Raw genomic sequence first — 27,425 nt, forward strand, 5'->3', positions numbered from 1 at the left:
GGGGGGGGTGGGGGGGGGGGGGTGGGGGGGGGGGGGGGGGGGGGGGGGGGTGGGGGGTGGGTGGGGGGTGGGGTGGTGGGTGGGGGGGGGGGGTGGGGGGGTGGGTGGGGGGTGGGGGGTGGGGGGGGGGGGTGGTGGGGGGGGGGGGGGGGGGGGGGGGGTGGGGGGGGGGGGGGTGGTGTGTGGGGGGTGGGGGGGGGGGGGGGGGTGGGGGGGGGGGGGGGGGTGGGGGGTGGGGGGGTGGGTGGGTGGGGGGGGGGGGTGGGGGTGGGGGGGTGGGTGGGGGGGGGGTGGGGGGGGGGGGTGGGGCGGGGGGGGTGGGGGGGGGGGGGGGGGGGGGGGGGGGGGTGGGGGGGGGGGGGGGGGGGGGGGGTGGGGGTGGGGGGGGGGGGGGGGGGGGGGTGGGGGGGGGGGGGGTGGGGGGGGGGGTGGGGGGGGGGGGGGGGGGGTGGGGGGGGGGGGGGGTGGGGTGGGGGTGGGGCTGTGGGTGTGGGTGTGGGTGGGGGGTGGGGGTGGGGGTGTGGGTGGGGGTGGGGGTGGGGGTGGGGGGTGTGGGTGTGGGTGGGGGTGGGGGTGGGGGGTGGGGGTGGGGGTGGGGGGTGTGGGGGGTGTGTGGGGGGGGGTGGGGGGTGGGGGCTGTGGGTGTGGGTGTGGGTGGGGGGTGGGGGGTGGGGGGTGGGGGTGTGGGTGTGGGTGTGGGTGGGTGGTGTGGGTGTGGGTGTGGGTGTGGGTGGGGGTGGGGGTTGGGGGTGGGGGGTGGGGGTGTGGGTGTGGGGGGGGTGTGGGTGGGGGTGGGGGTGGGGGGTGGGGAGGTGTGGGGGTGGGGGCTGTGTTGCTGTCTGTGATTTACAAAGGCCGGATTGGCCCAGTTGCTGATGATGTTTTGTGCTCCTGGATTTTAGATAATCACAGCCGAGTGGTCCTGAAGAGCAGAAAACACAAGGACGATGGGTTTATCAACGCCAGCTACATTGACGTAAGCATGAACCAGACAGTGGCTAACACCGGGGTCACCGACCAGACCGGGGTCACCGACCAGACCGGGGTCACCGACCAGCCCGGGGTCATGGGCCAGACCGGGGTCATGGGCCAGACCGGGGTCACCGGCCAGACCGGGGTCACCGACCAGACTGGGGTCATTGACCAGACCGGGGTCACGGGTCAGTTCTGGGTCACGGGTCAGATCTGGGTCACAGGCAGGCAAGACCAGACCAGGGTCATGATTCAGACCAAGATCATGGGCGAGACCTGAGCCATGTTCCATATTGGGCAGCGGTTTGAGGTGGTCTGAGGGAAGAGTGAGCTGGGGTGGAGAGGGGACTGCAATGAGCAGGAAAGGGAGAGCGTACTCAGAGATTTCTATTCATTCACAGGATGTGGGCTTCGCTGGCTGGGCCAGCATTTATTGCCCATCCCTAGTTGCCCTTGAGAAGGTGGTGGTGAGCTGCCTTCTTGAACCGCTGCAGTCCATGTGGTGTAGGTACACCCACAGTGCTGTTAGGGAGGGAGTTCCAGGATTTTGACCCAGCGACAGTGAAGGAACAGTGATATATTTCCAAGTCAGGATGGTGAGTGACTTGGAGGGGAACTTCCAGGTGGTGGTGTTCCCATGTGTCTGCTGCCCTTGTCCTTCTAGATGGTAGTGGTCATGGGTTTAGAAGGTGCTGTCTAAAGAGCCTTGGTGAGTTCCTGCGGTGCATCTTGTAGATGGTACACACTGCTGCTACTGTGTGTCGGTGGTGGAGGGACTGAATGTTTGTGGATGTGGTGTCAATCAAGCGGCTGCTTTGTCCTGCTCTCTGTGGAAGTTGGACAATAAGTGTTGGCCCTGCCAGTGATGCCCACATCCCTTGAAAGGATTAAAAGAAAGAAAATACCAAAACCTAATAATCCTCAGGGAGAAGAAATTCCTCTTCATCTTCATCTTAAAAGGAGAAACCCTTTATTTTGAATCCGTCTACCCTAGTTCTAGACTCTGAGGGGAAACACCCTCGCAGTATTCACCCTGTCAGTGCCCTCGCATTCTTCTGTTTCCGTTAAATTACCCGGGTCAAGATAAACTCAACTTCCTCAACATTTCCTCACAGGAACAGGAACCATCAAGTGAAGCTTCTCCAAAATGTGTCAAATGCAATTCCATCTCTCCTTAGTGTTGGTGTTTACCCCCCACAGGCCATTCGGCCCCTCCAGTTCATGTTGGTGTTTACCCTCCACAGGCCATTTGGCCCCTCCAGTTCGTGTTGGTGTTTACCCCTCACAGGCCATTCGGCCCCTCCAGTTCGTGTTGGTGTTTACCCCTCACAGGCCATTCGGCCCCTCCAGTTCATGTTGGTGTTTACCCTCCACAGGCCATTTGGCCCCTCCAGTTCGTGTTGGTGTTTACCCCTCACAGGCCATTCGGCCCCTCCAGTTCGTGTTGGTGTTTACCCTCCACAGGCCATTCAGCCCCTGGAGTTTGTGTTGGTGTTTCCCACCTCTCTCTCTCCAGCTCTGATTGGCTCCACCTCACACTATTCAATGTCCCCACACAATGCTGCATCTTCTAATCTGAAAACAGCAATAATCGAGGTTCAGGTTTGAATCCTTTCTGCTTTTCCTTGACTCTGGATAATAACCCATTGTTCATCTCCCAACACTGTATGTGCCGCCCCTCTCCAAGTCTCACTGTGTGACGTGTTGAGTAGTCTCTGTGTCTCTCTCACTGCTTTAAAGCAGTCAGCGCCCTGGGTTCAACACAAACCTGTGATAATGGGACTGATTCTCAGAGAGGTTCCTGTGCTGAGTTACAGATAGGCAGAGCTCTGGCTGCACTTGTGCAGGGTTTACATAGCACATCCTCTTCACCCAACCTCACCGTCTCTTATCTCTCAAATAGAAACCCAGCTGTTTGAAAATAGATTCTCAGCGGCTTCAAAAAAACCCAAAATGTCAAACAGCTGGAAGAGCTCAAGGTGACATGTGAAATACAGCGAGAGGGGGTGAGTGGTAGAGAGTGGCACAGAGGGATGGGATAGGGAGTGAGAGAGCGAGGGTGATTATTACACATGGATCTTCTATTACAGCACAGTGTAAACACAATACCCATCTATTACAACACAGCGTTAACACAATACCCCTCTATTACAGCACAGCGTTAACACAATACCCCTCTATTACAGCACAGCGTTAACACAATACCCCTCTATTACAGCACAGCGTTAACACAATACCCATCTATTACAGCACAGCGTTAACACAATACCCCTCTATTACAGCACAGTGTTAACACAATACCCCTCTATTACAGCACAGTATTAACATACTGCTCCTCTATTACAGCACTGCATTAACATACTGCTCCTCTATTACAGCACAGCATTAACATACTGCTCCTCTATTACAGCACAGCATTAACACAAAACCCCTCTATTACAGCACAGCATTAACACAACACCCCTCTATTACAGCACAGCGTTAACACAATACCCCTCTATTACAGCACAGTGCTAACACAATACCCCTCTATTACAGCACAGCGTTAACACAATACCCCTCTATTACAGCACAGCGTTAACACAAAACCCCTCTATTACAGCACAGTGTTAACACAATACCCCTCTATTACAGCACAGCGTTAACACAATACCCCTCTATTACAGCACAGCGTTAACACAATACCCCTCTATTACAGCACAGCGTTAACACAATACCCCTCTATTACAGCACAACAGTAACACAATACCCCTCTATTACAGCACAGTGTTAACACAATACCCCTCTATTACAGCACAGTGTTAACACAATACCCCTCTATTACAGCACAACAGTAACACAATACCCCTCTATTACAGCACAGTGTTAACACAATACCCCTCTATTACAGCACAGTGTTAACACAATACCCCTCTATTACAGCACAACAGTAACACAATACCCCTCTATTACAGCACAGCGTTAACAAAATATGCGTCTATTACAACACAGTGTTAACACAATACCCCTCTATTACAGCACAGCGTTAACACAATACCCATCTATTACAGCACAGCGTTAACATAATACGCGTCTATTACAGCACAGCATTAACACAAAACCCCTCTATTACAGCACAGCGTTAACACAATATCCCCCTATTACAGCACAACAGTAACACAATAGCCCTCTATTACAGCACAGCTTTAACACAATACGTTTCTATTACAACACAGTGTTGACACAATACCCCTCTATTACAGCACAATGTAAACACAATACCCCTCTATTACAGCACAGCGTTAACACAACACTCCTCTATTACAGCACAACATTAACACAATACCCCTCTATTACAGCACAGCGTTAACACAAAAGCCCTCTATTACAGCACAGCTTTAACACAACACGTTTCTATTACAACAAAGTGTTGACACAATACCCCTCTATTACAGCACAATGTAAACACAATACCCCTCTATTACAGCAGTGTTAACACAACACTCCTCTATTACAGCACAACATTAACACAATACCCCTCTATTACAGCACAGCTTAACACAATACGCATCTATTACAGCACAGTGTTAACACAATACCCCTCTATTACAGCACAGTGCTAACACAATACCGCTCTATTACAGCACAGCGTTAACACAATACCGCTCTATCACAGCACAGCGTTAACACAAAACCCCTCTGTTACAGCACAGTGTAAACACAAAACCCCTCTATTACAGCACAGTGTAAACACAAAACCCCTCTATTACAGCACAGTGTAAACACAATACCCCTCTATTACCGCACAGTGTTAACATAATACCCCTTTATTACAGCACAGCATTAACACAACACTCGTCTATTACAGCACAGTGTTAACACAATATCCCTCTATTACAGCACAGCATTAACACAACACTCCTCTATTACAGCACAGCGTTAACACAATACCCCTCTATTACAGCACAGCGTTAACACAACACCCCTCTATTACAGCACAGCTTTAACACAAAACCCCTCTATTACAGCACAGCGTTAACACAATACCCCTCTATTACAGCACAGCGTTAACACAATACCCCTCTATTACAGGACAGCGTTAACACAATAGCCTTCTATTACAGCACAGCGTTAACACAATACCCCTCTATTACAGCACAGTGTTAACACAATACCCTTCTATTACAGCACAGCGTTAACACAGTACGCGTCTATTACAGTACAGTCTTAACACAATACGCGTCTATTACAGCACAACATTAACACAAAACCCCTCTATTACAGTACAGTGTTAACACAATACCCCTCTATTACAGCACAGCGTTAACACAATACCCTTCTATTACAGCACAGTGTTAACACAATACCCCTCTATTACAGCACAACAGTAACACAATATCCCTCTATTACAGCACAGCGTTAACATAATATGCGTCTATTACAACACAGTGTTAACACAATACCCCTCTATTACAGCACAGCGGTAACACAATACCCATCTATTACAGCACAGCGTTAACATAACACGCGTCTATTACAGCACAGCATTAACACAAAACCCCTCTATTACAGCACAGCGTTAACACAATACCCCTCTATTACAGCATAGTGTAAACACAACACTCCTCTATTACAGCATAGTGTAAACACAACACTCCTCTATTACAGTACAGTGTAAACACAATTCCCCTCTATTACAGCACAGCGTTAACACTCTTCTCCTCTATTACAGGGATATAAGAAGTCAAACTATTACATTGCAACACAAGGTAGGTTTATTCTCCTGCACCATCTGCATTAATGAATCGGGACGTGGGTGGGGACTGGGGAAGGGGCAGGGTCTGGGGCGGTGTTTGCATTGTACTGGGGTGAGGTTGGTTAAAGGGACCTTGCCTCTCTGGGGTGAGGTTGGTTAAAGGGACCTTGCCTCTCTGGGGTGAGGTTGGTTAAAGGGACCTGGCCTCACTGGGATGAGGTTTGTTACAGGGACCTTGCCTCTCTGGGATGAGGTTGGTTAAAGGGACCTTGCCTCTCTGGGATGAGGTTTGTTAAAGGGACCTTGCCTCACTGAGATGAGGTTGGTTAAAGGGACCTTGCCTCACTGGGATGTTTGTTAAAGGGACATTGCCTCACTGGGATGAGGTTTGTTAAAGGGACCTTGCCTCTCTGGGATGAGGTTGGTTAAAGGGACCTTGCCTCTCTGGGATGAGGTTGGTTAAAGGGACCTTGCCTCTCTGGGATGAGGTTTGTTACAGGGACCTTGCCTCTCTGGGATGTTTGTTAAAGGGACCTTGCCTCTCTGGGATGTTTGTTAAAGGGACCTTGCCTCACTGGGATGAGGTTTGTTAAAGGGACATTGCCTCTCTGGGATGTTTGTTAAAGGGACCTTGCCTCTCTGGGATGAGGTTTGTTACAGGGACCTTGCCTCACTGGGATGTTTGTTAAAGGGACATTGCCTCACTGGGATGAGGTTTGTTAAAGGGACATTGCCTCACTGGGATGTTTGTTAAAGGGACATTGCCTCACTGGGATGTTTGTTAAAGGGACATTGCCTCTCTGGGATGAGGTTTGTTAAAGGGACATTGCCTCTCTGGGATGAGGTTTGTTAAAGGGACCTTGCCTCACTGGGATGTTTGTTAAAGGGACATTGCCTCTCTGGGATGAGGTTTGTTAAAGGGACATTGCCTCTCTGGGATGAGGTTTGTTAAAGGGACCTTGCCTCACTGGGATGTTTGTTAAAGGGACATTGCCTCTCTGGGATGAGGTTTGTTAAAGGGACATTGCCTCTCTGGGATGAGGTTTGTTAAAGGGACCTTGCCTCACTGGGATGTTTGTTAAAGGGACATTGCCTCTCTGGGATGAGGTTTGTTAAAGGGACATTGCCTCTCTGGGATGAGGTTTGTTAAAGGGACCTTGCCTCACTGGGATGTTTGTTAAAGGGACATTGCCTCTCTGGGATGAGGTTTGCTGATGGTACATCTCATTCACATTCATTACACAGGGAACATCTCACTCATCAGTTACTGACCATTTGCCAATCCTGCCCTCGAACCAACATCCCTGCTGCTGCCCTACTCCTCACCCCCTCAACCCCTCACTCCTCACCCCGTCACTCCTCACCCCCTCACTCATCACCCCCTCACCCCTCACTCCCAGTCCCTCATTCCTCACCCCCTCGCTCCTCACACCCACCCCCTCACCCCTCACTCCCAGTCCCTCATTCCTCACCCCCTCGCTCCTCACACCCACCCCCTCACCCCTCACTCCCACCCCCTCACTCCCACCCCCTCACCCCTCACTCCCAGCCCCTCACACCCTCACTCCCAGCCCCTCACACCCTCACTCCCTGCCCCTCACTCCCTCACTCCCTGCTCCTCACACCCTCACTCCCAGCCCCTCACACCCTCACTCCCTGCCCCTCACTCCCTCACTCCCTGCCCCTCACTCCCTCACTCCCAGCCCCTCACCCCTCACTCCCAGCCCCTCACTCCCTGCTCCTCACACCCTCACTCCCAGCCCCTCACACCCTCACTCCCTGCCCCTCACTCCCTCACTCCCTGCCCCTCACTCCCTCACTCCCAGCCCCTCACCCCTCACTCCCAGCCCCTCACTCCCACCCCCTCACCCCTCACTCCCAGCCCCTCACACCCTCACTCCCAGCCCCTCACTCCCACCCCCTCACCCCTCACTCCCAGTCCCTCATTCCTCACGCCCTTGCTCCTCACACCCACCCCCTCACCCCTCACTCCCACCCCCTCACTCCCACCCCCTCACCCCTCACTCCCAGCCCCTCACACCCTCACTCCCAGCCCCTCACACCCTCACTCCCTGCCCCTCACTCCCTCACTCCCTGCCCCTCACACCCTCACTCCCAGCCCCTCACACCCTCACTCCCTGCCCCTCACTCCCTCACTCCCTGCCCCTCACTCCCTCACTCCCAGCCCCTCACTCCCACCCCCTCACCCCTCACTTCCAGCCCCTCACTCCCTCACTCCCAGCCCCTCACTCCCACCCCCTCACCCCTCACTCCCTGCCCCTCACTCCCTCACTCCCAGCCCCTCACTCCCACCCCCTCACCCCTCACTCCCAGTCCCTCATTCCTCACCCCCTCGCTCCTCACTCCCACCCCCTCACCCCTCACTCCCAGCCCCTCACTCCCACCCCCTCACCCCTCACTCCCAGCCCCTCACTCCCAGCCCCTCACTCCCAGCCCCTCACCCCCTCACTCCCACCCCCTCACCCCTCACTCCCACCCCCTCACCCCCTCACTCCCACCCCCTCACACCCTCACTCCCAGCCCCTCACTCCCTCACTCCCAGCCCCTCACACCCTCACTCCCTGCCCCTCACACCCTCACTCCCTGCCCCTCACTCCCTCACTCCCTACCCCTCACCCCCTCACTCCCTGCCCCTCACACCCTCACTCCCTGCCCCTCACACCCTCACTCCCTGCCCCTCACTCCCAGCCCCTCACTCCCACCCCCTCACCCCTCACTCCCAGCCCCTCACACCCTCACTCCCTGCCCCTCACTCCCAGCCCCTCACTCCCTCACTCCCAGCCCCTCACTCCCTCACTCCCACCCCCTCACCCCTCACTCCCACCCCCTCACTACCTGCCCCTCAGCCCTTCATTCTGTTGCTGTATCTCTCCCTCCTCCCTGCCCACCTTCACCACCAACAATGTTCAGTGTTTCAAGTTCCCTGTCAGGGCCTTACCCTCCCCGCCCGCCAGCATGTTCACCAATCCCACTGACCCTCACCCTTGTCCCTCCCCGGGTTACGGCCCATTGTACCCCCTGCCACCCGCCTGCCATTCTCCGCCCCTGGGTCACCAGAAGCCTCCGTTGCCGTGTCTCACAGCCCCTCCCCCACAGTAACCCAGAGCTCCGCTGATTAACTTCCATGCAATAAGATTGCTGCTTTGGGATATTCCGGAATCTGGAATCTGATCACTAGAATTTCCGGATTTTTCCAGGTCCTCTGCTTCACACCATCGTGGATTTCTGGGAAATGATTTGGCAGGAAAATTCCACTGTCATCGTCATGTTGACCAACCTCATAGAACAGGACAAGGTAAGTGACCCTTCCCCTTACCCCAACACTGCCCTGACCCTGCCCTCTGACCCTGGCCCCCCTCCTCTAATCCTGCCCTCTGACCCTGGCCCCCCTCCTCTAATCCTGCCCTCTGACCCTGGCCCCCCTCCTCTAATCCTGGTCCCTCATCTGACCCTGCCCTGTGACCCTGCCCCTCTCTCTGACCCTGCCACCTGACCCTGCCCCCCCCACCCCCCCTCCTCTAATCCTGCCCTCTGACCCTGGCCCCCCTCCTCTAATCCTGCCCCCTGACCCTGGCCCCCCCTCCTCTAATCCTGCCCTCTGACCCTGGGCCCCCTCCTCTAATCCTGCCCTCTGACCCTGGCCCCCCTCCTCTAATCCTGCCCTCTGACCCTGGCCCCCCTCCTCTAATCCTGCCCTCTGACCCTGGCCCCCCTCCTCTAATCCTGCCCTCTGACCCTGGCCCCCCTCCTCTAATCCTGCCCTCTGACCCTGGCCCCCCTCCTCTAATCCTGCCCTCTGACCCTGGCCCCCCTCCTCTAATCCTGCCCTCTGACGCTGGCCCCCCTCCTCTAATCCTGCCCTCTGACCCTGGGCCCCCTCCTCTAATCCTGCCCTCTGACCCTGGCCCCCCTCCTCTAATCCTGCCCTCTGACCCTGGCCCCCCTCCTCTAATCCTGCCCTCTGACCCTGGCCCCCCTCCTCTAATCCTGCCCTCTGACCCTGGCCCCCCCTCCTCTAATCCTGGTCCCTCATCTGACCCTGGCCCCCCTCCTCTAATCCTGCCCTCTGACCCTGGCCCCCCTCCTCTAATCCTGCCCTCTGACCCTGGCCCCCCTCCTCTAATCCTGCCCTCTGACCCTGGCCCCCCTCCTCTAATCCTGCCCTCTGACGCTGGGCCCCCTCCTCTAATCCTGCCCTCTGACCCTGGCCCCCCTCCTCTAATCCTGCCCTCTGACCCTGGCCCCCCCTCCTCTAATCCTGCCCTCTGACCCTGGCCCCCCTCCTCTAATCCTGCCCTCTGACCCTGGCCCCCCTCCTCTAATCCTGCCCTCTGACGCTGGCCCCCCTCCTCTAATCCTGCCCTCTGACCCTGGGCCCCCCTCCTCTAATCCTGCCCTCTGACCCTGGCCCCCCTCCTCTAATCCTGGTCCCTCATCTGACCCTGCCCTGTGACCCTGCCCCTCTCTCTGACCCTGCCACCTGACCCTGCCCCCCCCACCCCCCCTCCTCTAATCCTGTCCTCTGACCCTGGCCCCCTAAATCTGACCCCTCTTCCTGACCCCATCGACCCTGCCTTGACCCTGTCTCCTTGACCCCTGGCATTGTCCCAGTTATTAAGCACTGTCTGCTCCTCACAGCCCAAGTGTGAACAATATTGGCCTGAGGATCTTCAGAGCCAGGAGTATGGAGAATTCACGGTGACCTCCACCAAACGAGAGAGTCAGACGTCAAAGAGTTTCATCGTCCGAAATCTGCAACTGATAAAGGTGAGGGGGCAGGGGGCAGGGGGAGGTTTGATGACATCCTGGGGAGTCTGGGTGTAGGGGCAGGGGGAGGAGAAGACAACAGGATGGATGAGGGAGTGTTCAGGTTGCTGGGTTGGAAAAGGGGAGAGTGACCTCAATCAGCGAATATAAAAACTGACTGTAAAAGTTTCTATGGGCAGAATCCTGCCCTTGGCAGGTGGTTGGACAGCTAACCTGCCAGTGAGACGGGGCCATTTTGAGTGGACAGGCCAATGAAGGCCTGTCCAGCGGCCTGTTCGACAGGAAGTGGAGAGAGTCCCCAGCTGGGAAAGAGCGCACTGCTCCCTGAGGCACAGTGCTGTCTCAGGGACATCAGCGTGAGGTAAGGAAACTGTAAATATAGAGAAATATTCAAATTATTAACATGTCCCCCTCATGTGACAAGGTCACACGAGATGGGACATGTTAATAAATATCACATTACATTTATTAAAGTTTTCAAAAAGGAACATGAAACCCCATCCCACCAGTGGATGAGGTTTGACGTATTATCAGAAGCCGCTGGGGCTCCTGGCACCTTAAGGTTACACGGGCAGGGTCTTTAATGACCCTGTCAGTGGCCTCAATTGACCATTGACAGGTCAGCGGGCGGACAGCTGACTTCACTGCCCAACCGCCTTCCTGAAAATTTAAAGGGACCGGGATGACGTTGGGGGTTCCTCCTGATGCCATCCTGTGTCATTTTCCCCCCGGCGACCGGGCTCCGTCCACAAATCACCGAGGGGCAAATCCTGCCCCTGAAGAGAAAAAGATTGGTGAAGACAAATGTAGGTCCCTTACAGTCAGAAACAGGGGAATTTATAATGGGAAACAAAGAAATGGCTGACCAACTAAATACATACTTTGGTTCTGTCTTCACAAAGGACACTAATAACATACCAGAAATGTTGTGGACACAGGGTTCAGTGAGAGGGAGGAACTGAAAGAAATCAGTATTAGTAGGAAAATGGTGTTGGGGAAATTGATGGGATTGAAGGCCGATAAATCCCCAGGGCCTGATAATCTACATCCCAGAGTACTTAAGGAAGTGGCCCCAGAAATAGTGGATGCATCGGTGGTCATCTTCCGAGATTCTATAGACTCTGGAACAGTTCGTACGGATTGGAGGGTAGCTAATGTAACCCCACTATTTAAAAAGGGAGGTAGTGAGAAAACAGGGAATTATAGACCAGTCAGCCTGACGTGGGTAGTGGGGAAAATTCTAGAGTCCATTATAAAAGATTTAATAGCTGAGCACTTGGAAAACAGTGGCAGAATCGGACAGAGTCAGCATGGATTTATGAAAGGGAAATCATGCTTGACTAATCTACAGGAATTTTTCGAGGATGTAACTAGTAGAGTTGATGAGGGGGAGCCAGTGGATGTGGTTTATTTGGACTTTCAGAGGGCTTTTGACAAAGTCCCCCATAAGAGATTAGCGTGTAAAATTAAAGCGCTTGGGATTGGGGGTAGTGTATTGAGATGGACAGAAAACTGGTTGGCAGACAGGAAACAAAGTGTAGGAATAAACGGGTCTTTTTCCGAATGGCAGGCAGTAACTAGTGGGGTACCGCAGGGATCGGTGCTGGGACCCCAGCTATTCACAATATATATTAATGATTTAGATGAGGGAACTAAATGTAATATCTCCAAATTTGCAGATGACACAAAGCTGGGTGGGAGGGTGAGCTGTGAGGAGGATGCAGAGATGCTTCAGTGTGATTTGGACAAGCTGAGTGAGTGGGCAAATGCATGGCAGATGTAATATAATGTGGATAAATGTGAGGATATCCACTTTGGTACCAAAACAGGAAGGCAGATTATCTGAATGGCTATAAATTGAGAGAGGGGAATGTGCAACGAGACCTGGGTGCCCTTGTACTCCAGTCGCTGAAGGTAAGCATGCAGGTGCAGCAGGCGGTAAAGAAGGCAAATGGTATGTTGGCCTTCATAGCCAGAGGATTCGAGTACAGGAACAGGGATGTCTTGCTACAAATGTACAGGGTCTTGGTGAGACCACACCTGGAATATTGTGTACAGCTTTGGTCTCCTTATCTGAGGAAGGATGTACTTGCTATAGAGGGAGAGCAGCGAAGGTTTCCCCGACTGATTCCTGGGATGGCAGGACTGACATATGAGGAGAGATTGAGTCGGTTAGGATTATATTCGCTGGAGTTCAGAAGAATGAGGGGGATCTCATAGAAACCTATAAAATTCTAACAGGACTAGACAGGATAGATGCAGGAAGGATGTTCCTGATGGTGGGGGGAGTCCAGAACCAGGGGTCACAGTCTGAGGATATGGGGTAGACCATTTAGGACTGAGATGAGGAGAAATTTCTTCACCCAGAGAGTGGTGAGCCTGTGGAATTCACTACCACAGAAAGTAGTTGAGGTCAGAACATTGTATGTTTTCACAAGGAGTTAGATATAGCTCTTGGGACGAAAGGGATCAAAGGATATGGGGAGAAAGCGGGAGCTGGCTATTGAGTTGGATGATCAGCCATGATCATAATGAATGGTGGAGCAGGCTCGAAGGGCCGAATGGCCTACTCCTGCTCCTAGTTTCTATGTTTCTATGTTTCTAATATTGTGACTCTCTCTCTCCCTCTCACCCTCCCCCATACTCCCTCTCCCTCTCTCTCCAATCCACCCCATTCCATCTCTCCCGCCCCTTCTCTCACCCCTCTCTCTCTCTCCCCCTCTTCCCCAACTTTCTCCCCCCTCTTCCCCCACTCTCTCTCTCCTCCCCTCTCTCTCTCTCTCTGCCCCCTCCCCCTCTCTCTCCACCCTTCTCCCACTCTCTCTACCCCTCTCCCTCTCTCTTTCTCTCTCTCTCTCCCCCATCTCTCTTCCCCTCTCTCTCGCCCCCTCTCTCTCTCTCGCCACCTCTCTCTCTCTCTCTTGCCCCCTCCCTCTCTCTCTCCCCCTTTCTCTCTCTCCCCCCACCTCTCGCTCTCCCTCTCCCCCTCTCCCCCTCCCCCTCTCTCTCTCCACCCTTCTGCCCTTCTCTTCCCCCCTCCCTCTCTTTCTCTACGCCTCTCATTCCCCTTCTCTTTCCCCCCTTTCCCTTTCCCCCTCTCTCTCCCCTTCCCCCCTCTCTCTCCACCCTTCTCCCCTTCTCTTTCCCCTTCTCTCTCCCCCTCTCCCTCTCCCCCTCCCCATCTCTCTCTCTCCCCCGTATCTCTCTTCCTCTCTCTCAGGCCGGCTCCCACTCCCCTCGATCGGTCCGACAGTACCATTATCTCCAGTGGCCGGATCACGGTGTTCCAAGGAATCAGATCACAATCTACCGGCTCCTCAAGTCCATTAACCAGACCCTTCCTCACCCCGGCCCCATGGTCATTCACTGCAGGTGAGGACAAGGAACCAGGACTGGGGGCTGGTGCTTCCCAGGGCGGTGGGGGTGGGTTTGGGGATGGGGGTGGGAGTGGGGGTGGGTGTAGGGGTTGGGGTGTTTCCCAGGGCGGTGGGGGGGTTTGGGGGTTTGGGGATGGGGGTGGGGTGGGGGTGGGATGGTTCCATAAGACCATAAGACATAGGAGCAGAAATTAGGCCATTCGGCCCATCGAGTCTGCTCCGCCATTCAATCATGGCTGATAAGTTTCTCAACCCCATTCTCCCGCCTTCTCCCCGTAACCTTTGATCCCCTTACCAACCAAGAACCTATCTATCTCGGTCTTAAATACACTCAATGACCTGGCCTCCACAGCCTTCTGTGGCAATGAATTCCATAGATTCACCACTCTCTGGCTAAAGAAGTTTCTCCTCGTCTCTGTTCTAAAAGGTCTTCCCTTTACTCTGAGGCTGTGCCCTCGAGTCCTAGTCTCTCCTACTAATGGAAACATCTTCCCCACGTCCACTCTATCCAGGCCTTTCAGTATTCTGTAAGTTTCAATCAGATCCCTCCTCATCCTTCTAAACTCCATCCAGTATAGACCCAGAGTCCTCAAACGTTCCTCATACGTTAAGCCTTTTATTCCTGGGATCGTTCTTGTGAACCTCCTCTGGACCTTCTCCAGGGCCAGCACATCCTTCCTGAGATATGGGGCCCAACATTGCTCACCATACTCTAAATGTGGTCTGACCAGAGCCTTATAAAAGCCTCAGCAGCACATCCCTGCTTTTATATTCTTGTCCTCTCGAAATAAATGCCAACATGCGTTTGCCTTCCTAAGTACCGACTCAACATGCACGTTAACCTTAAGAGAATCCTAGACTAGGACTCCCAAGTCCCTTTGCACTCCAGATTTCTGAATTCTCTCCCCATTTAGAAAATAGTCTATGCCTCTATTCTTCCTACCAAAGTGCATGACCTCACACTTCCCCACGTTGTATTCCATCTGCCACTTCTTTCCCCATTCTCCTAACCTGTCCAAATCCTTCTGCAGCCTCCCTGCCTCCTCAATACTACCTGTCCCTCCACCTATCTTTGTATCATCTACAAGCTTAGCCAGGATGCCCTCAGTTCCTTCATCTAGATCATTAATGTATAAAGTGAAAAGTTGTGGTCCCAACACTGACCCCTGTGGAACTCCACTAGTCACCGGCCGCCATCCTGAGAAGGACCCCCTTATCCCCACTCTCTGCCTCCTGCCAGACAGTCATTCTTCTATCCATGCTAGTACCTTGCCTCTAACACCATGGGCTCTTATCTTACTGAGCAGCCTCCTGTGCGGCACCTTGTCAAAGGCCTTCTGGAAGTCCAAGTAGATAACATCCATTGGCTCTCCTTTGTCTAACCTACTTGTTATCTCCTCAAAGAATTCTAACAGGTTTGTCAGGCAAGACCTCCCCTTGATGAAACCATGCTGACTTTGCCCAATTTTACCATGTACTTCCAAGTATTCTGAAATCTCATCTTTAATAATGGACTCTAAAATCTTACCAACGACCGAGGTCAGGCTAATCGGCCTGTAAATTCCTGTCTTTTGCCTCATTCCCTTCTTAAACAGGGGGGTTACATCAGCGATTTTCCAGTCCTCTGGGATCCTCCCTGACTCTAGTGATTCCTGAAAGATCACCACTAACGCCTCCACTATCTCTTCAGCTATCTCCTTCAGAACTCTGGGGTGTAATCTATCTGGTCCAAGTGAGTTATCCACCTTCAGACCTTTCAGTTTTCCTAGCACCTTCTCCTTGGTAATGGCCACCACCTCTGCCCCCCAACTCTCTTGAACTTTGGGGATGTTACTTGTGTCTTCCACAGTGAAGCCTGACGCAAAGTACCTATTCAGTTCCTCCGCCATTTCTTTGTTCCCCACTACTACTTCTCCAGCGTCATTTTCCAGCGGCCCAATGTCCACTTTTTCCTCTCTCTTACCCTTTATATATGTAAAAAAACTCTTGCAATCTTCTTTTATATTACTGGCTAGTTTACCCTCATATTTAATTTTCTCCCTCCTTATTTCTTTTTTAGTTGTCCTCTGTTGGTCTTTGTAGGCTTCCCAATCCCCTGGTTCCCCACTGCTCTTCGCCGCATTGTACGCTTTCTCTTTAGCTTTTATGCTGTCCCTGACTCCCCTTGTCAGCCATGGTTGCCTCGTCTTTCCTGGCGGGGAGGGATGTTGGGGGTTTGGGGGTGGGGGTGGGGTTGTTCCCTGGCTGGGTGGTGGGGGTGGGTTTGAGGGTGGGTGTGTTGGGGATTGGGGTAGGGTGGGGGTGGGGTGGTTCCCTGGCAGTGCGGGTTTGGGGGTGGGGGTGTTGGGGGTCGGGGTGGGGGTGGGCTGGGGGTGGCTCCCTGGCAGGGGATGTTGGGGGTTTGTGTGGGGGTGGGGTGGTGGTGTTTGAGGGGTTGGGGTGGAGGTGGGGTGGTTCCCTGGAGGTGGGGGGGTGTTGGGGGTGTTGGGGGTGGGGGTGTTGGGGGTTGGGGTGAGGGTGTTGGGGGTGGGGGTGGGGATGTTGGGGTTGGGGGTGTTGTGGGTTTGGGGGTGGGGGTGTTGGGGGTGTTAGGGGTGGGGGTGGGGGTGTTGGGGTTGGGGGTGTTGTGGGTTTGGGAGTGGGGGTGTTGCTGGTGGGGGTGATGGGGGTGGGGGTGTTGAGGGTGCAGGTGTTGGGGGTGGGGTGGGGTGTTAGGTTTGGGGATGGGGTGGGTGTGTTGGGGTTGAGGGTGGGGGTGTTGGGGTTGGGGGTGTTGCGGGGTTGGGGGTGGAGGTGTTGTGGGTGGGAGTGTTGGGGTGGGGGTGTTGGGATTGGGGGTGTTGGGTTTGGGATTGGGGGTGGGGGTGTTGGTGTTGGGGGTGGGGTTGTTGGGGGTGGGGATGTTGGGAGTGGGTTTGGGGTGGGGTTGGGGGTGGGGCTGTTGGGGGTGGGGGTGGGGTGGGGGATGGGGGTGTTGGGGGTGGGGTGTTGGATTTGGGATTGGGGTGGGGGTGTTGGTTTGGAGGTGGGGTGGGGGTGTTGGTGTTGGGGGTGGGGGTGTTGGGGGTGGGGGTGGGGTGGGGGTGTTGGTTTTGGGGTTGGGGGTGTTGGGGATGGGGGTGTTGGGGCTCGCAGTGTTGGGGGTGGGGGTGGGGTGGGGGTGTTGGTGTTGGGGATGGAGTGTTGGGGGTGGGGGTGTTGGGGGTGGGGGTGGGGTGGGGGTTTTGGGGGTGAGATTGGCGTAGGGTTGGGGGTGGGGGTGTTGGGTTTGGGATTGGGGGTGGGTGTGGGGGTGTTGGGGTTGGGCTGTTGGGGTGGGGGTGGGGTGGGGGTGTTGGGGTGGGGGTGGGGGTGTTGGGGTGGGGCTGTTGGGGTGGGGGTGGCGTGGGGTTGGGGTGGGGGTGTTGGGGTGGGGGTGTTGGGGTGGGGGTGGGGGTGTTGGGTTTGGGATTGGGGGTGGGGGTGTTGGGGTGGGGGTGGGGTGGGGGTGTTGGTGTTGGGGGTGGGGTTGGGGTGTGGGTGGGGGTGTTGGGGTGGGGGTGGGGTGGGGCTGTTGGGGTGCGGGTCGGGTGGGGGTGGTGGTGTTGGGTTTGGGATTGGGGGTGGGGGTGTTGGGGTGGGGGTGGGATGGGGTGGGGGTGTTGGTGTTGGGGGTGTGGGTGGGGGTGTTGGGGTGGGGGTGGGGTGGGGGTGGGGGTGTTGGGATGGGGGTGGGGGTGGGGGTGTTGGTGTTGGGGGTGGGGGTGGGGGTGTTGGGTTTGGGATTGGGGTGGGGGTGTTGGGGTGGGGTGGGGGTGTTGGTGTTGGGGTGGGGTTGGGGTGGGGGTGGGGGTGGGGGTGTTGGTGTTGGGGGTGGGGGTGTTGGGGTGGGGGTGTTGGAGTGGGGGTGGGGCTGTTGGGGTGGGGGTGTTGCGGTGGGGGTGGGGGTGTTGGGTTTGGGATTGGGGGTGGGGGTGTTGGGGTGGGGGTGGGGTGGGGGTGTTGGTGTTGGGTGTGGGGTTGGGGAGGGGGTGGGGGTGTTGGGGTGGGGGTGTTTTGGTGGGGGTGGGGGTGTTGGTGTTGGGGGTGGGGGTGGGGTGGGGGTGGGTGTGTTGGGGTGGGTGTGTTGGGGTGGGGGTGTTGGGGTGGGGGTGTTGGGGGTGGGGGTGTTGTGGGTGGGGGTGGGGGTGTTGGGGGTGGGGGTGGGGTGGGTGTGGGGGTTTTGGGTTTGGGATTGGGGATGAGGGTGTCGGGGTGGGGGTGTTGGGGTGGGGGTGGGGTGAGGGTGGGGGTGTTGTGTGGGGGTGTTGGGGGTGGGGGTGTTGTGGGTGGGGGTGGGGGTGTTGGGGGTGGGGGTGTTGGGGGTGGGGGTGGGGTGGGTGTGGGGATTTTGGGTTTGGGATTGGGGATGAGGGTGTTGGGGTGGGGGTGTTGGGGTTGGGGTGGGGTGAGGGTGGGGGTGTTGTGTGGGGGTGTTGGGGGTGGGGGTGTTGTGGGTGGGGGTGGGGGTGTTGGGGGTGGGGGTGGGGTGGGTGTGGGGGTTTTGGGTTTGGGATTGGGGATGAGGGTGTTGGGGTGGGGGTGTTGGGGTGGGGGTGGGGTGAGGGTGGGTGTGTTGTGTGGGGGTGTGGGGGGGTGTTGTGGGTGGGGGTGGGGGTGTTGGGGGTGGGGGTGGGGTGGGTGTGGGGGTTTTGGGTTTGGGATTGGGGATGAGGGTGTTGGGGTGGGGGTGTTGGGGTGGGGGTGGGGTGAGGGTGGGGGTGTTGGGTGGGCGTGTTGGGGGTGGGGGTGTTGTGGGTGGGGGTGGGGGTGTTGGGGGTGGGGGTGTTGGGGTGGGGGTGGGGGTGTTGGGGATGGGGGTGTTGGGTTTGGGATTGGGGGTGGGGTTGTTGGGGTGGGGGTGTTGGGGTTGGGGTGGGGGTGTTGGGTTTGGGATTGGGGGTATTGGGGTGGGGGTGTTGGGGTGGGGGTGGGGGTGTTGGTGTTGGGGGTGGGGGTGGGGTGGGTGTGGGTGTTAGGTTTGGGATTGGGGGTGGGGGTATTGGGGTGGGGGTGTTGGGGTGGGGGTGTTGGTGTTGGGGGTGGGGATGGGGGTGTTGGGTTTGGGATTGGGGTTGTTGGGGTGGGGGTGGGGGTGTTGGTGTTGGGGGTGGGGGTGGGGTGGGTGTGAGGGTTTTGGATTTGAGATTGGGGGTGGGGGTGTTGGGGTGGGGGTGGGGGTGTTGGGGTGGGGGTGGGGGTGGGGGTGGAGTGGGGGTGGTTCCCTGCCGCTGGGTGAGGGGTGTGGTTTGCTGTCCCGGGGAACTGGCCACTGGGGGAAGCTGCTGCTGGTGTCACTCTGGGTGACTGTGCTGGTCAATGTGTTGATAGTGCGGGTGTGGGACGAACAGGAACTTTCATCGCAGTCGATTACTTGCTGAAGATGGCGGAGGAGGAAGGGAAGGTCAATGTGTTCCAGTGTGTGGAGAAGATGCGGACCAAGCGTTCAAACATGGTGCAGACCCAGGTGAGAGAGCCAGAGCCCCCAGTGAAACACAAGCCCAGGGCTCAGTGACCTGCTCCATTCATAGCGATGAAAAATTCAGTCCAGTCTGGTGAGTAAGAATCTTGTAGCTGACTGGAGCATCCTTTCTGGAAACTCTAATGTTCGTGTGTTCAAGGTATTGTTAATGACTATTATTGGAGTCTTCAGTATTGTAAAATTTGTGCAGTTTGGTAGATCTCATGAAGAGATTCTGACTCTTGTACAGTTCAACAGTCAGTGTTTATAATTACTTTTAACTATATCTGTATATACAGTATAAGGTCTAAGCCCGAACCTGTCTCTGTGCTTACCTCTCTGCAAGGCTGCCTCTAGGCTCGGATCATGTGTTCCTTTCCATCACACTGTGGGCACTACTATAACCATACGCATGTTAACCCTTTCTATGTCAGACACTTATACTATACTGCCCCTCCAAGTCTTTATCCAACATATTTACAATTCATTCCTGTTTTCCCAACATACTTATATTATTTCTACTACCCCTTTTCCCCACTCAAGTCTCTGTATTTACTTGTTCAGTTGAGGCTTTATAATTCTTCCAGGTCTTGTCTTTACAACAGTTCACCTTCCAAACCCACGACCACTCCCAACTAGAAGGACAAGGGCAGCAGATAGATGGGAACACCACCACCTGGAAGTTCCTCTCCAAGTCACTCACCATCCTGACTTGGAAATATATCACCATTCCTTCACTGTCACTGGGTCAAAAACCTGGAACTCCCTCCCTAACAGCACTGTGGGTGTACCTACACCACATGGGCTGCAGCGGCTCAAGAAGGCAGCTCACCACCACCTTCTCTAGGGCAACTAGGGATGGGTAATAAATGCTGGCCCTGCCAGCGATGCCCACATCCCATGAATGAATATAAAAGTTGTTGGAGGAATGGTAGGCTCTGTTGCGCTGGGTAAACCTTGTTGAATAGCAGATTGTTTTGGATGTGTTGCTCTGGTGTTTGGTTGGTTGATCTTAGTTCTCTTTTTTCCTTCTTTGGAGTTGGACCAATCCTTCTCAACTTCCCATCTGTGCTATCAATGGTCATTGGTTTAGCCCATTCCTTACGTTGGGAACAGACTCGCAGCTTGTTCATACTGCTCATTCGGAATTTCTTCCTATCTGAGGTTTGCCGTGATGCACGTTGGGATGAAAGATGACTCTTCCTCTTGACTTATCAATGCGCTCACCTTTGCAGGTTATCTTTCTGTGCCACAATGTTCTCATTGGTTTGCTTCCTTGCCTCACTGAGGTTGGTGTGATCAGTGGATGGCTGCTTCCCTGTTCCAGCATGTTCTGGCTAACGGTTATACTGGTCGGAGGCTGCAGCGTCTGTGTCATGATGTCTCGAGGTATCTTCCTGTCAAGATGTCAGAGCTGAAGGTTAAAGGTCTTGCTGCTGTCTTCCACTCGAGGCGCCATGGTAACTATCTGAGTGGTTGGCTGGTCTGACCAATGAGGAGATTCTGGCTCCTGTAAAAAAACTGGACAAACTGGCTCTGTAAAGAGTGAAGACAGTTCGGAGTTGAAGTCCCAGTCGAGAATATCTTTTCTGTTGGGCTCTCAAGTTGTGTAATTGATGACAGAGGCTGTTCTGCTATTTTAAGAAGGTTCTGGGCAACACAGACATCTCTGCTCACAATAGTAAAAGACTGGTTACAGGTGATGTTCTTTATCTTAAAGAGTTGTTTTCCACCATACCTTAATGGTTCCACAATGATGCCTATAACTAGAAGACGGATTCCATCAGGCAGCCATAGAGGGAATGTGTCTGTCGCTCACAGCCAGCTCTGTCAGCCTGAGAGGGCAGTAACACTGGCCCCGTGTCCAGTTGAAAGTTTGTGAGCTGACCATTCACTGAAAATGAAAAACCCTGACCTTTGACTTCACCTAAGAAGTATTGTGTTTCCTCTTGGTGTGGTACGTTGGGAATCGTTCTGGGATCATTGGCACATCTGGTTGTGTTGGCTTTGTATAGCTTCCCGAAGTGTCCAGTGTGGTTATAATTAAAGCACACAGTGCAGAGACTGCTGCTCATTGATCACGTCTGTAGGGTCACTTAGCTCCACAGGGCTGGCATGGTCACCTACCCACTAGTGATCAGTTAGGGTATTGCTACTTTTGGCCTGGAGTGTGTCTCTACTCCTCTGCTGGACAGCAGGGGTTGCACTGTACAATGGCTTATTTTCACATCTTCTGATGGATCAGTGTTATAAATAGATTTTGGATTGCCTGACAATCTGAATAGCCTTTTCTTAGCCTGAAGCATGTCTGAGGGTGCATCATTTGCCACTCCAACAACAATTCTGATTTCAGGTCCTCATAGTCACAGCCTTCAGCCATTTTGTACAGCTCATTAATGAAGGAGTCAACAAGTTCTCTTGGCTGTGGGACACATTTGTTAAACCTTGATCTTTCGAGGATCTTGTTCCTGCTCAGATTAAAGTGTGTGTCAAATGATTTTAAAACATCATTAAAATTGCTGGGGATTCATTGACTCCTTGTCTAGCTATGGTATTATCAGCTATTGAACCCATTGAATAACGTAGCCTGTTAACCTGTTCAGCTTCTGATTTCCCTTTCATAAATCTATGTTGACCCTGCCCAATCCTATCATTTTCTAAGAGTCCCGTTATCACATCCTTTATTCTAGATTTTAGCATTTTCTTGACAACCAATGTCAGGCTAACAGCTCTGTAATTCCCCATTTTCCCTCTCCCTCCTTTCTTAAATAGTTGGGTCACATTTGCCACCTTCCAATGTGCAGGAATGATTCCAGAGTTTGTAGAGTTTTGGAAGATGACCATCAATACATCTTCTATCTCCCCAGCCACCTCTTTCAACACTCGGGGATGTAGATCATCAGATCCAGGGGATTTAATTACTTCAAGTCTCATTAATTTCTCGAGTACCTTTTTTTAACTAATATTAATATCTTGCAGTTGCTTGTTTACACTGGTCCCTTGATTCTCCATTATTTCAGGGAGCTTTTGAATGTTTTCCCTTGTAAAGAAAGACACAAAGTATTTGTTTAGTTTCTCTGCCATTTCCTTATTCCCCATTATAAATTCTCCTGACTCCTCCTGTAATGGACCCACATTTGTTTTTGCTAATCTTTTCCTTTTTACATACCTATAGAAGCTTTCACAGTCCTTTTATGTTTCTTGGTCCCCCTTTGCAGAACTCTAAAATACTCCCAAACCTCAGGCTCACCACTTTTTGGCAACTTTATACGTCCGTTCCTTTGATCTAAGACAATCCCTGATTTCTTTCAAGGACTTTTTGATAATTTTTTTGACAATTTTTGTTGTAAACTATGTAGTAGTTTTTAAATGTTAGCCATTCCTACCTACCATCATTTAGCATAGTTTCTCAATCCACCATTGCCAATTTGCCCCTCATACCTTCATAGTTTCTTTGTTTAGACTTGAGACCCTGGTTTTTGAGTGAACTACATCGCTTTCAAACTTACTGTAAAATTCCATCATATTATGGTCACTATTTCCTAAATGCTCCTTTACAACAAGTTTATTAACTAGCCATTTTTCATTGCACAATACTGGATTTAAAATAGCCCATTCCCAGTTGGTTCCTCAATGTATTGCATGAAACCCTCTTGCATACATTCCAAGAGTTCATTCTCCATAATATTAGTGCTAATTAAGTTTGTCCAGTCTATAAGTGGATTGAAATCCCCCATGATTACTGTATTACCCTTTTTACACGCACCTCTAATTTCCTGATTTATACAGTGATTTACATTACCACTGCTGTTTTGGTGACCTATAAACAACTCCCACCAATGTTTTCTGCACTTTGCTGTTTCTTAGTTCTACCCAAATTCACTCTATGGCTGGAATTTTTCATCCTTGCTGGTGTCAGGTGTCCTGGCGAGTGTGAGTGGACAATGTGGCAGGAAAGCCAAGAATCGGTTTTACGCTGTCATGAAACCAGTTTGTGATTGTCCGCTCCACCTGTCAACGGAGGGCTGCGTTTCCCACTGTGGGAACATCACTTTGATACATCTGCATCTAATTATAAACCCTGCTTGCTGGAGTCACCCCCCTACATCAAATTTGTCAACCAGTCATGTCAGCCCAGAACACGTCTGGACAAGCGTGACGTGCAGGAGTCAGGACTTACCATCTGGAGCTTGCTCGGATCACGGACATCCGAGGAGCAGCTGGGTGGAATCTCATGGACACAGCTCCACCATGGAGCAGCTCAGGAAGGCCGTTGAGGGTCTGCTTTGGGATATCAGTGTCTTGGTCAGTCAAACCTATACCTTCCTCTCCACCACCTCGTAAGCTGCTATGAGCCAGGCCGGCAGGGGGAGAAGGCCCTGCCACACACACACTCCTCCCTCCAGAATCACTCGTGGTCCGACTGGGTACAGCTGAACTGCTAGTCAGGCCGGCAGGAGGAAACGCAGTGGGAGGACTCGTGAAGCCTGTCAATGAAGCTGAGAGACACCATTACACTTTATTCAGTGAAAGTAAATATATTTCCAGATTATAAAGTGACAAAATGTGTTCACCTGTGCAACCATTTGTGATCAGAATTTCTTAACTTTTCTAGGCTGACCATTTCTTCTAGGCGCTGCCCTGACATCCGCAGCAGGGGTGGAGACAGCCTGTGCACTGGTCGGCCCTGTTGCCTCTGATGCCTTCAGCATGTGTCCTGTGGAGAGTCGAGGCCTCGAGGGCCCCAGCTTGCTTCAGCTGACCTCCTGTGGGTCAGCTGCTCCCTCAGCAGTGACAGAGGATGAGGTTGAGGGGTCACAGGCAAAGGGGACTCGGAGGCTGAGAGATTCCTGAGTGAGTGACCCAGGCCTGTCCAGCTACCGCTCCTCCTCCCTTCAGGTGCCCGAGGGTCCCAGCCTGACTCCTTGAGGGGAAGGAGCACCTGGAGGGACGTTGAGGTGCCCTGTTTCCCTCTCGTGTTGCCACTGCAGAAACTCACCCATGGCTCCCGCGATGGAGTGGGTCTGCACACATCTCCAAGTCCTGCTGGACCATCCGGCATTCTCCCCATGGGGACTTCCATATCGGCATGTGTGGGCACCACTTCATCAGAGAGCAGCCAGGCGCACTCCTCCCACTTGTGTGTCACTCTGTTGAGGGCTTCCAACAGCTCTGTGTGATGTTCCCTCGGACCTCACAGATGCCTCTTCCCCAGCAGAACTCCGAGTGTCGGGGAGCTCGGCTGGACCTGCCTCTTCCTGCTGCGGACATGTATCCGTGTGGTGACCACCAGATTGTGAACCTGAGATCTAGATCTAGGTCCCACTGAGGTGTATGTCTCTGCGCTGGTGCAGGGTGTGGGTAAGCGCTGTGATGGGTCACCCAGGCTGCTTATTTCCAGTACTTCAATGGAGGAGGTGTCCTCTTGGCTGGAGGTGAGGACCTGGATGGAGCTGAGGGACTGGCTGGCTGAGGGTGTCACAGGCAGAGCTCCCTGTGAACCAAAGTAGGGATAATTAGTGCCTGGCAGTAGAGTCAGGAGCAGGAAAGAGTATTCACAGTTGTGTTGAAAGAGGGATGAAGTGGTGCAGGATCCTCGTGAGGGTGTTCACTGCCAATCTCACCATCACCGAGGCACAGTCCATGACCTCACCAGTAAGCACGATGGCTGCTCCTCAATGTGAGTGAGGGACAGAATGTGGGTCACTCCACCCTGAGTCTGGACCTCTCCCTGCTAATGTGAGCCAGCTTCTCCTGCATGGAAACAGATGGAGAGAGTGTGAGCAGGACACAGGGCACTGCGTGGAACGTTTGTGTGGTGAGCGAAGCCATGTATGGGATGAGGACATGAGCTCCAGAGGATATGAGCCTGATGCAGATGTGAGGGTGTGTGTGAGAGTTAGTGGCAATGTCCCTTGAGGTATGAGATCCCTGTGGAAATGTGATGGGTTAGGGAGTGTGTGAGTTGAGAGTGCTGAGAATAGTGACTTACCCTGGTGGAACAGAGGAGACCATTCAGCCCGTAGTGGCACTGGCTGTCCTCTCTCTCAGGACATTGGTACTGACCACCACTGTCTCCCATGCTGGATTGGTGACCTTGCTTACTGGTCTTTGCTCAGAGTGAGGGGTAGACAACATCGCGGTGGGGCCTCCACTGCATCCAGTCGGTGCTCGAGGGAGGTTTCGCTAAAACTGGAGGCAACACCTTTCCGCCCTTTGGCAGCCACCAGTTCCCAGCAGCTCCCTGTCCCTTGAAGAGTGCCAGCTCTGTGCAGGAGCGGCCTTTAAATATGGCTCTCGGTTTACAGATGGCCTGAGGTGATGGTGGGGTGGGCAAATCAGAGGATCCCCCAGCAACCCAGCGAGTTTCCCAGGAATACATAATGAATGAGGTGGGAACAGGACGATATGGTGTGAAAAGCCGCCATTGCAACTGACGGGGTAAAACATCCTTTGTCCTACCCTCTATTGTACTTAGTGCAAATCTGGGATGATTCTGCCCATATGTCTTGACCTTTAGAACTAAGGTCATGTCTCACTAGAGTACTAATACCCTCTTTAATTAACAGCGCTACCCCACCACCTTTTCCCAGCTTCCTGTCCTTCCTGAATGTCACGTACCCTTGGATATTCAGGACCCAGCTTTGGTTTCATGTAGCCGGGTCTATGGAGTGACCATCACATCATCCATATGAATTTCTATGTGAGCTGACAATTCGTGTTTTATTGTAAATACTGTGGGCACTCACATACAGAGCCCTTAATTCAGTATTTTTTCACTGTTTTTGTAAACTCTAGTCTTATCAACTGGCACACTCTTAAGTTTACAATCACTGTCAAAGCCTGATCATCATTACTTTTATTGTTACCTTGAGCTATCACTGTTCTAAGTCCGTTCAGATGGTACAGCCAACAGTATAGCCCCCATTTTGTCCAGTACTGGTGCCAGTGCCCCACGACCCTGAACCCACTTGTCCCACACCCAGTCTCTGAGCCAAACACTCATCTCTCGAATCTTATGTGTCCTCTGCCAATTTGCACATGGCTCAGATAATAATCCAGGAATTATTACCTTTGAGGCTCCTGTATTTAATTTGGTGCCGAGCTCCTCATACTCTCTACTCAGAACCTCACTCCTAGTTCTACATATGTCGTTGGTACCTGCATGGACCACAACCACTGGATCCTCCCCCTCCCACTGCAAATTCCTCTCCAGCCCTGAGCAGATGTCCCGAACCCTGGCACCAGGCTGGCAACACAGCTGTCTGGACTCTCGCTCTTTGCTGCAGAGAACAGTGTCTATCCCCCTCACTATAATGTCCCCTACTACCATTGCATTCCTTTTATCTACCCCTCCACTCAACTTGACTGACTCCCTGCACCATAACACCCTGGTCAGCCTGCTCATCACCCTGCAGCCCTCATTCTGCACCATACAAGCTACAAGAACCTCAAACTTGTTGCTCAATTGCAAGGGCTGAGCCTCCTCTGTTCCCACCTTCTCGATCCCCTTTTGCTGCCTATCTGCCAGTCACACCCTCCTCCTGACCACTGACCAAAGCCGACAACTCTAACCTAAGGCCTGCCTTCTGGAACAAATAGTCCAGGTAACATTCCACCCCCTCCCCCGATGTGTTACATTGTCTGCAGCTCAGCCTCCAGCCCATTAACTCTGTGCCAAAGCTTCTTAAGTTGCAGACATTTACTGTAGATGTGGTTCCCAGGGATCGCAGTGGCATCTGGGAGCTGCTACATGCTGCAGCCATGACACGTCACCCATTCTGCCACCTTTATTGTGTTAATTAAATTTATTTTTCTTAATTAATTTATAGTTCCCTTTCACCTAACTCCATCACTCACCAAACTCCCAGCTTCAACACTCTGTGCACTCAGAGGGTAGTGAATGTCTGGAATTCTCTACCTCAGAGAGTTGTGGAGGCTAGATCACTGAGAGTATTTAAAGAGGAGGTAGATAGATTGTTGAAATATCGGGGAGTTGAGGGTGATGAGGAGCTGGCACGAAAGAGGAGTTGAGGCCTGGGGCAGATCAGCCATGATCTTGTTGAATGGTGGG

At 53.3% G+C, this 27,425-nt stretch overlaps 2 protein-coding genes across 2 annotated transcripts in view; both read left to right on the forward strand.

The window, feature by feature from the left end:
• LOC121276840 (receptor-type tyrosine-protein phosphatase alpha-like) overlaps nucleotides 1–11,159 on the forward strand; it is a 42,299-nt gene extending 31,140 nt beyond the window's left edge. The window contains exons 6-10 of the mRNA XM_041185384.1: nucleotides 903–976; nucleotides 5,684–5,720; nucleotides 8,926–9,023; nucleotides 10,367–10,495; nucleotides 11,115–11,159. Of these exons, the coding sequence (XP_041041318.1) occupies nucleotides 903–976; nucleotides 5,684–5,720; nucleotides 8,926–9,023; nucleotides 10,367–10,495; nucleotides 11,115–11,159 (383 nt within the window). The remainder of the gene's footprint in view (nucleotides 1–902; nucleotides 977–5,683; nucleotides 5,721–8,925; nucleotides 9,024–10,366; nucleotides 10,496–11,114) is intronic.
• A 2,691-nt stretch (nucleotides 11,160–13,850) lies between these two features.
• LOC121276842 (receptor-type tyrosine-protein phosphatase kappa-like) overlaps nucleotides 13,851–27,425 on the forward strand; it is a 62,486-nt gene continuing 48,911 nt past the window's right edge. The window contains exons 1-2 of the mRNA XM_041185385.1: nucleotides 13,851–13,867; nucleotides 19,222–19,357. Coding sequence (XP_041041319.1) covers nucleotides 13,851–13,867; nucleotides 19,222–19,357 — 153 coding nt within the window. The remainder of the gene's footprint in view (nucleotides 13,868–19,221; nucleotides 19,358–27,425) is intronic.

This window comes from Carcharodon carcharias, chromosome 4 (genome assembly GCF_017639515.1).
Source record: "Carcharodon carcharias isolate sCarCar2 chromosome 4, sCarCar2.pri, whole genome shotgun sequence".
Lineage (NCBI taxonomy): Eukaryota > Metazoa > Chordata > Chondrichthyes > Lamniformes > Lamnidae > Carcharodon > Carcharodon carcharias.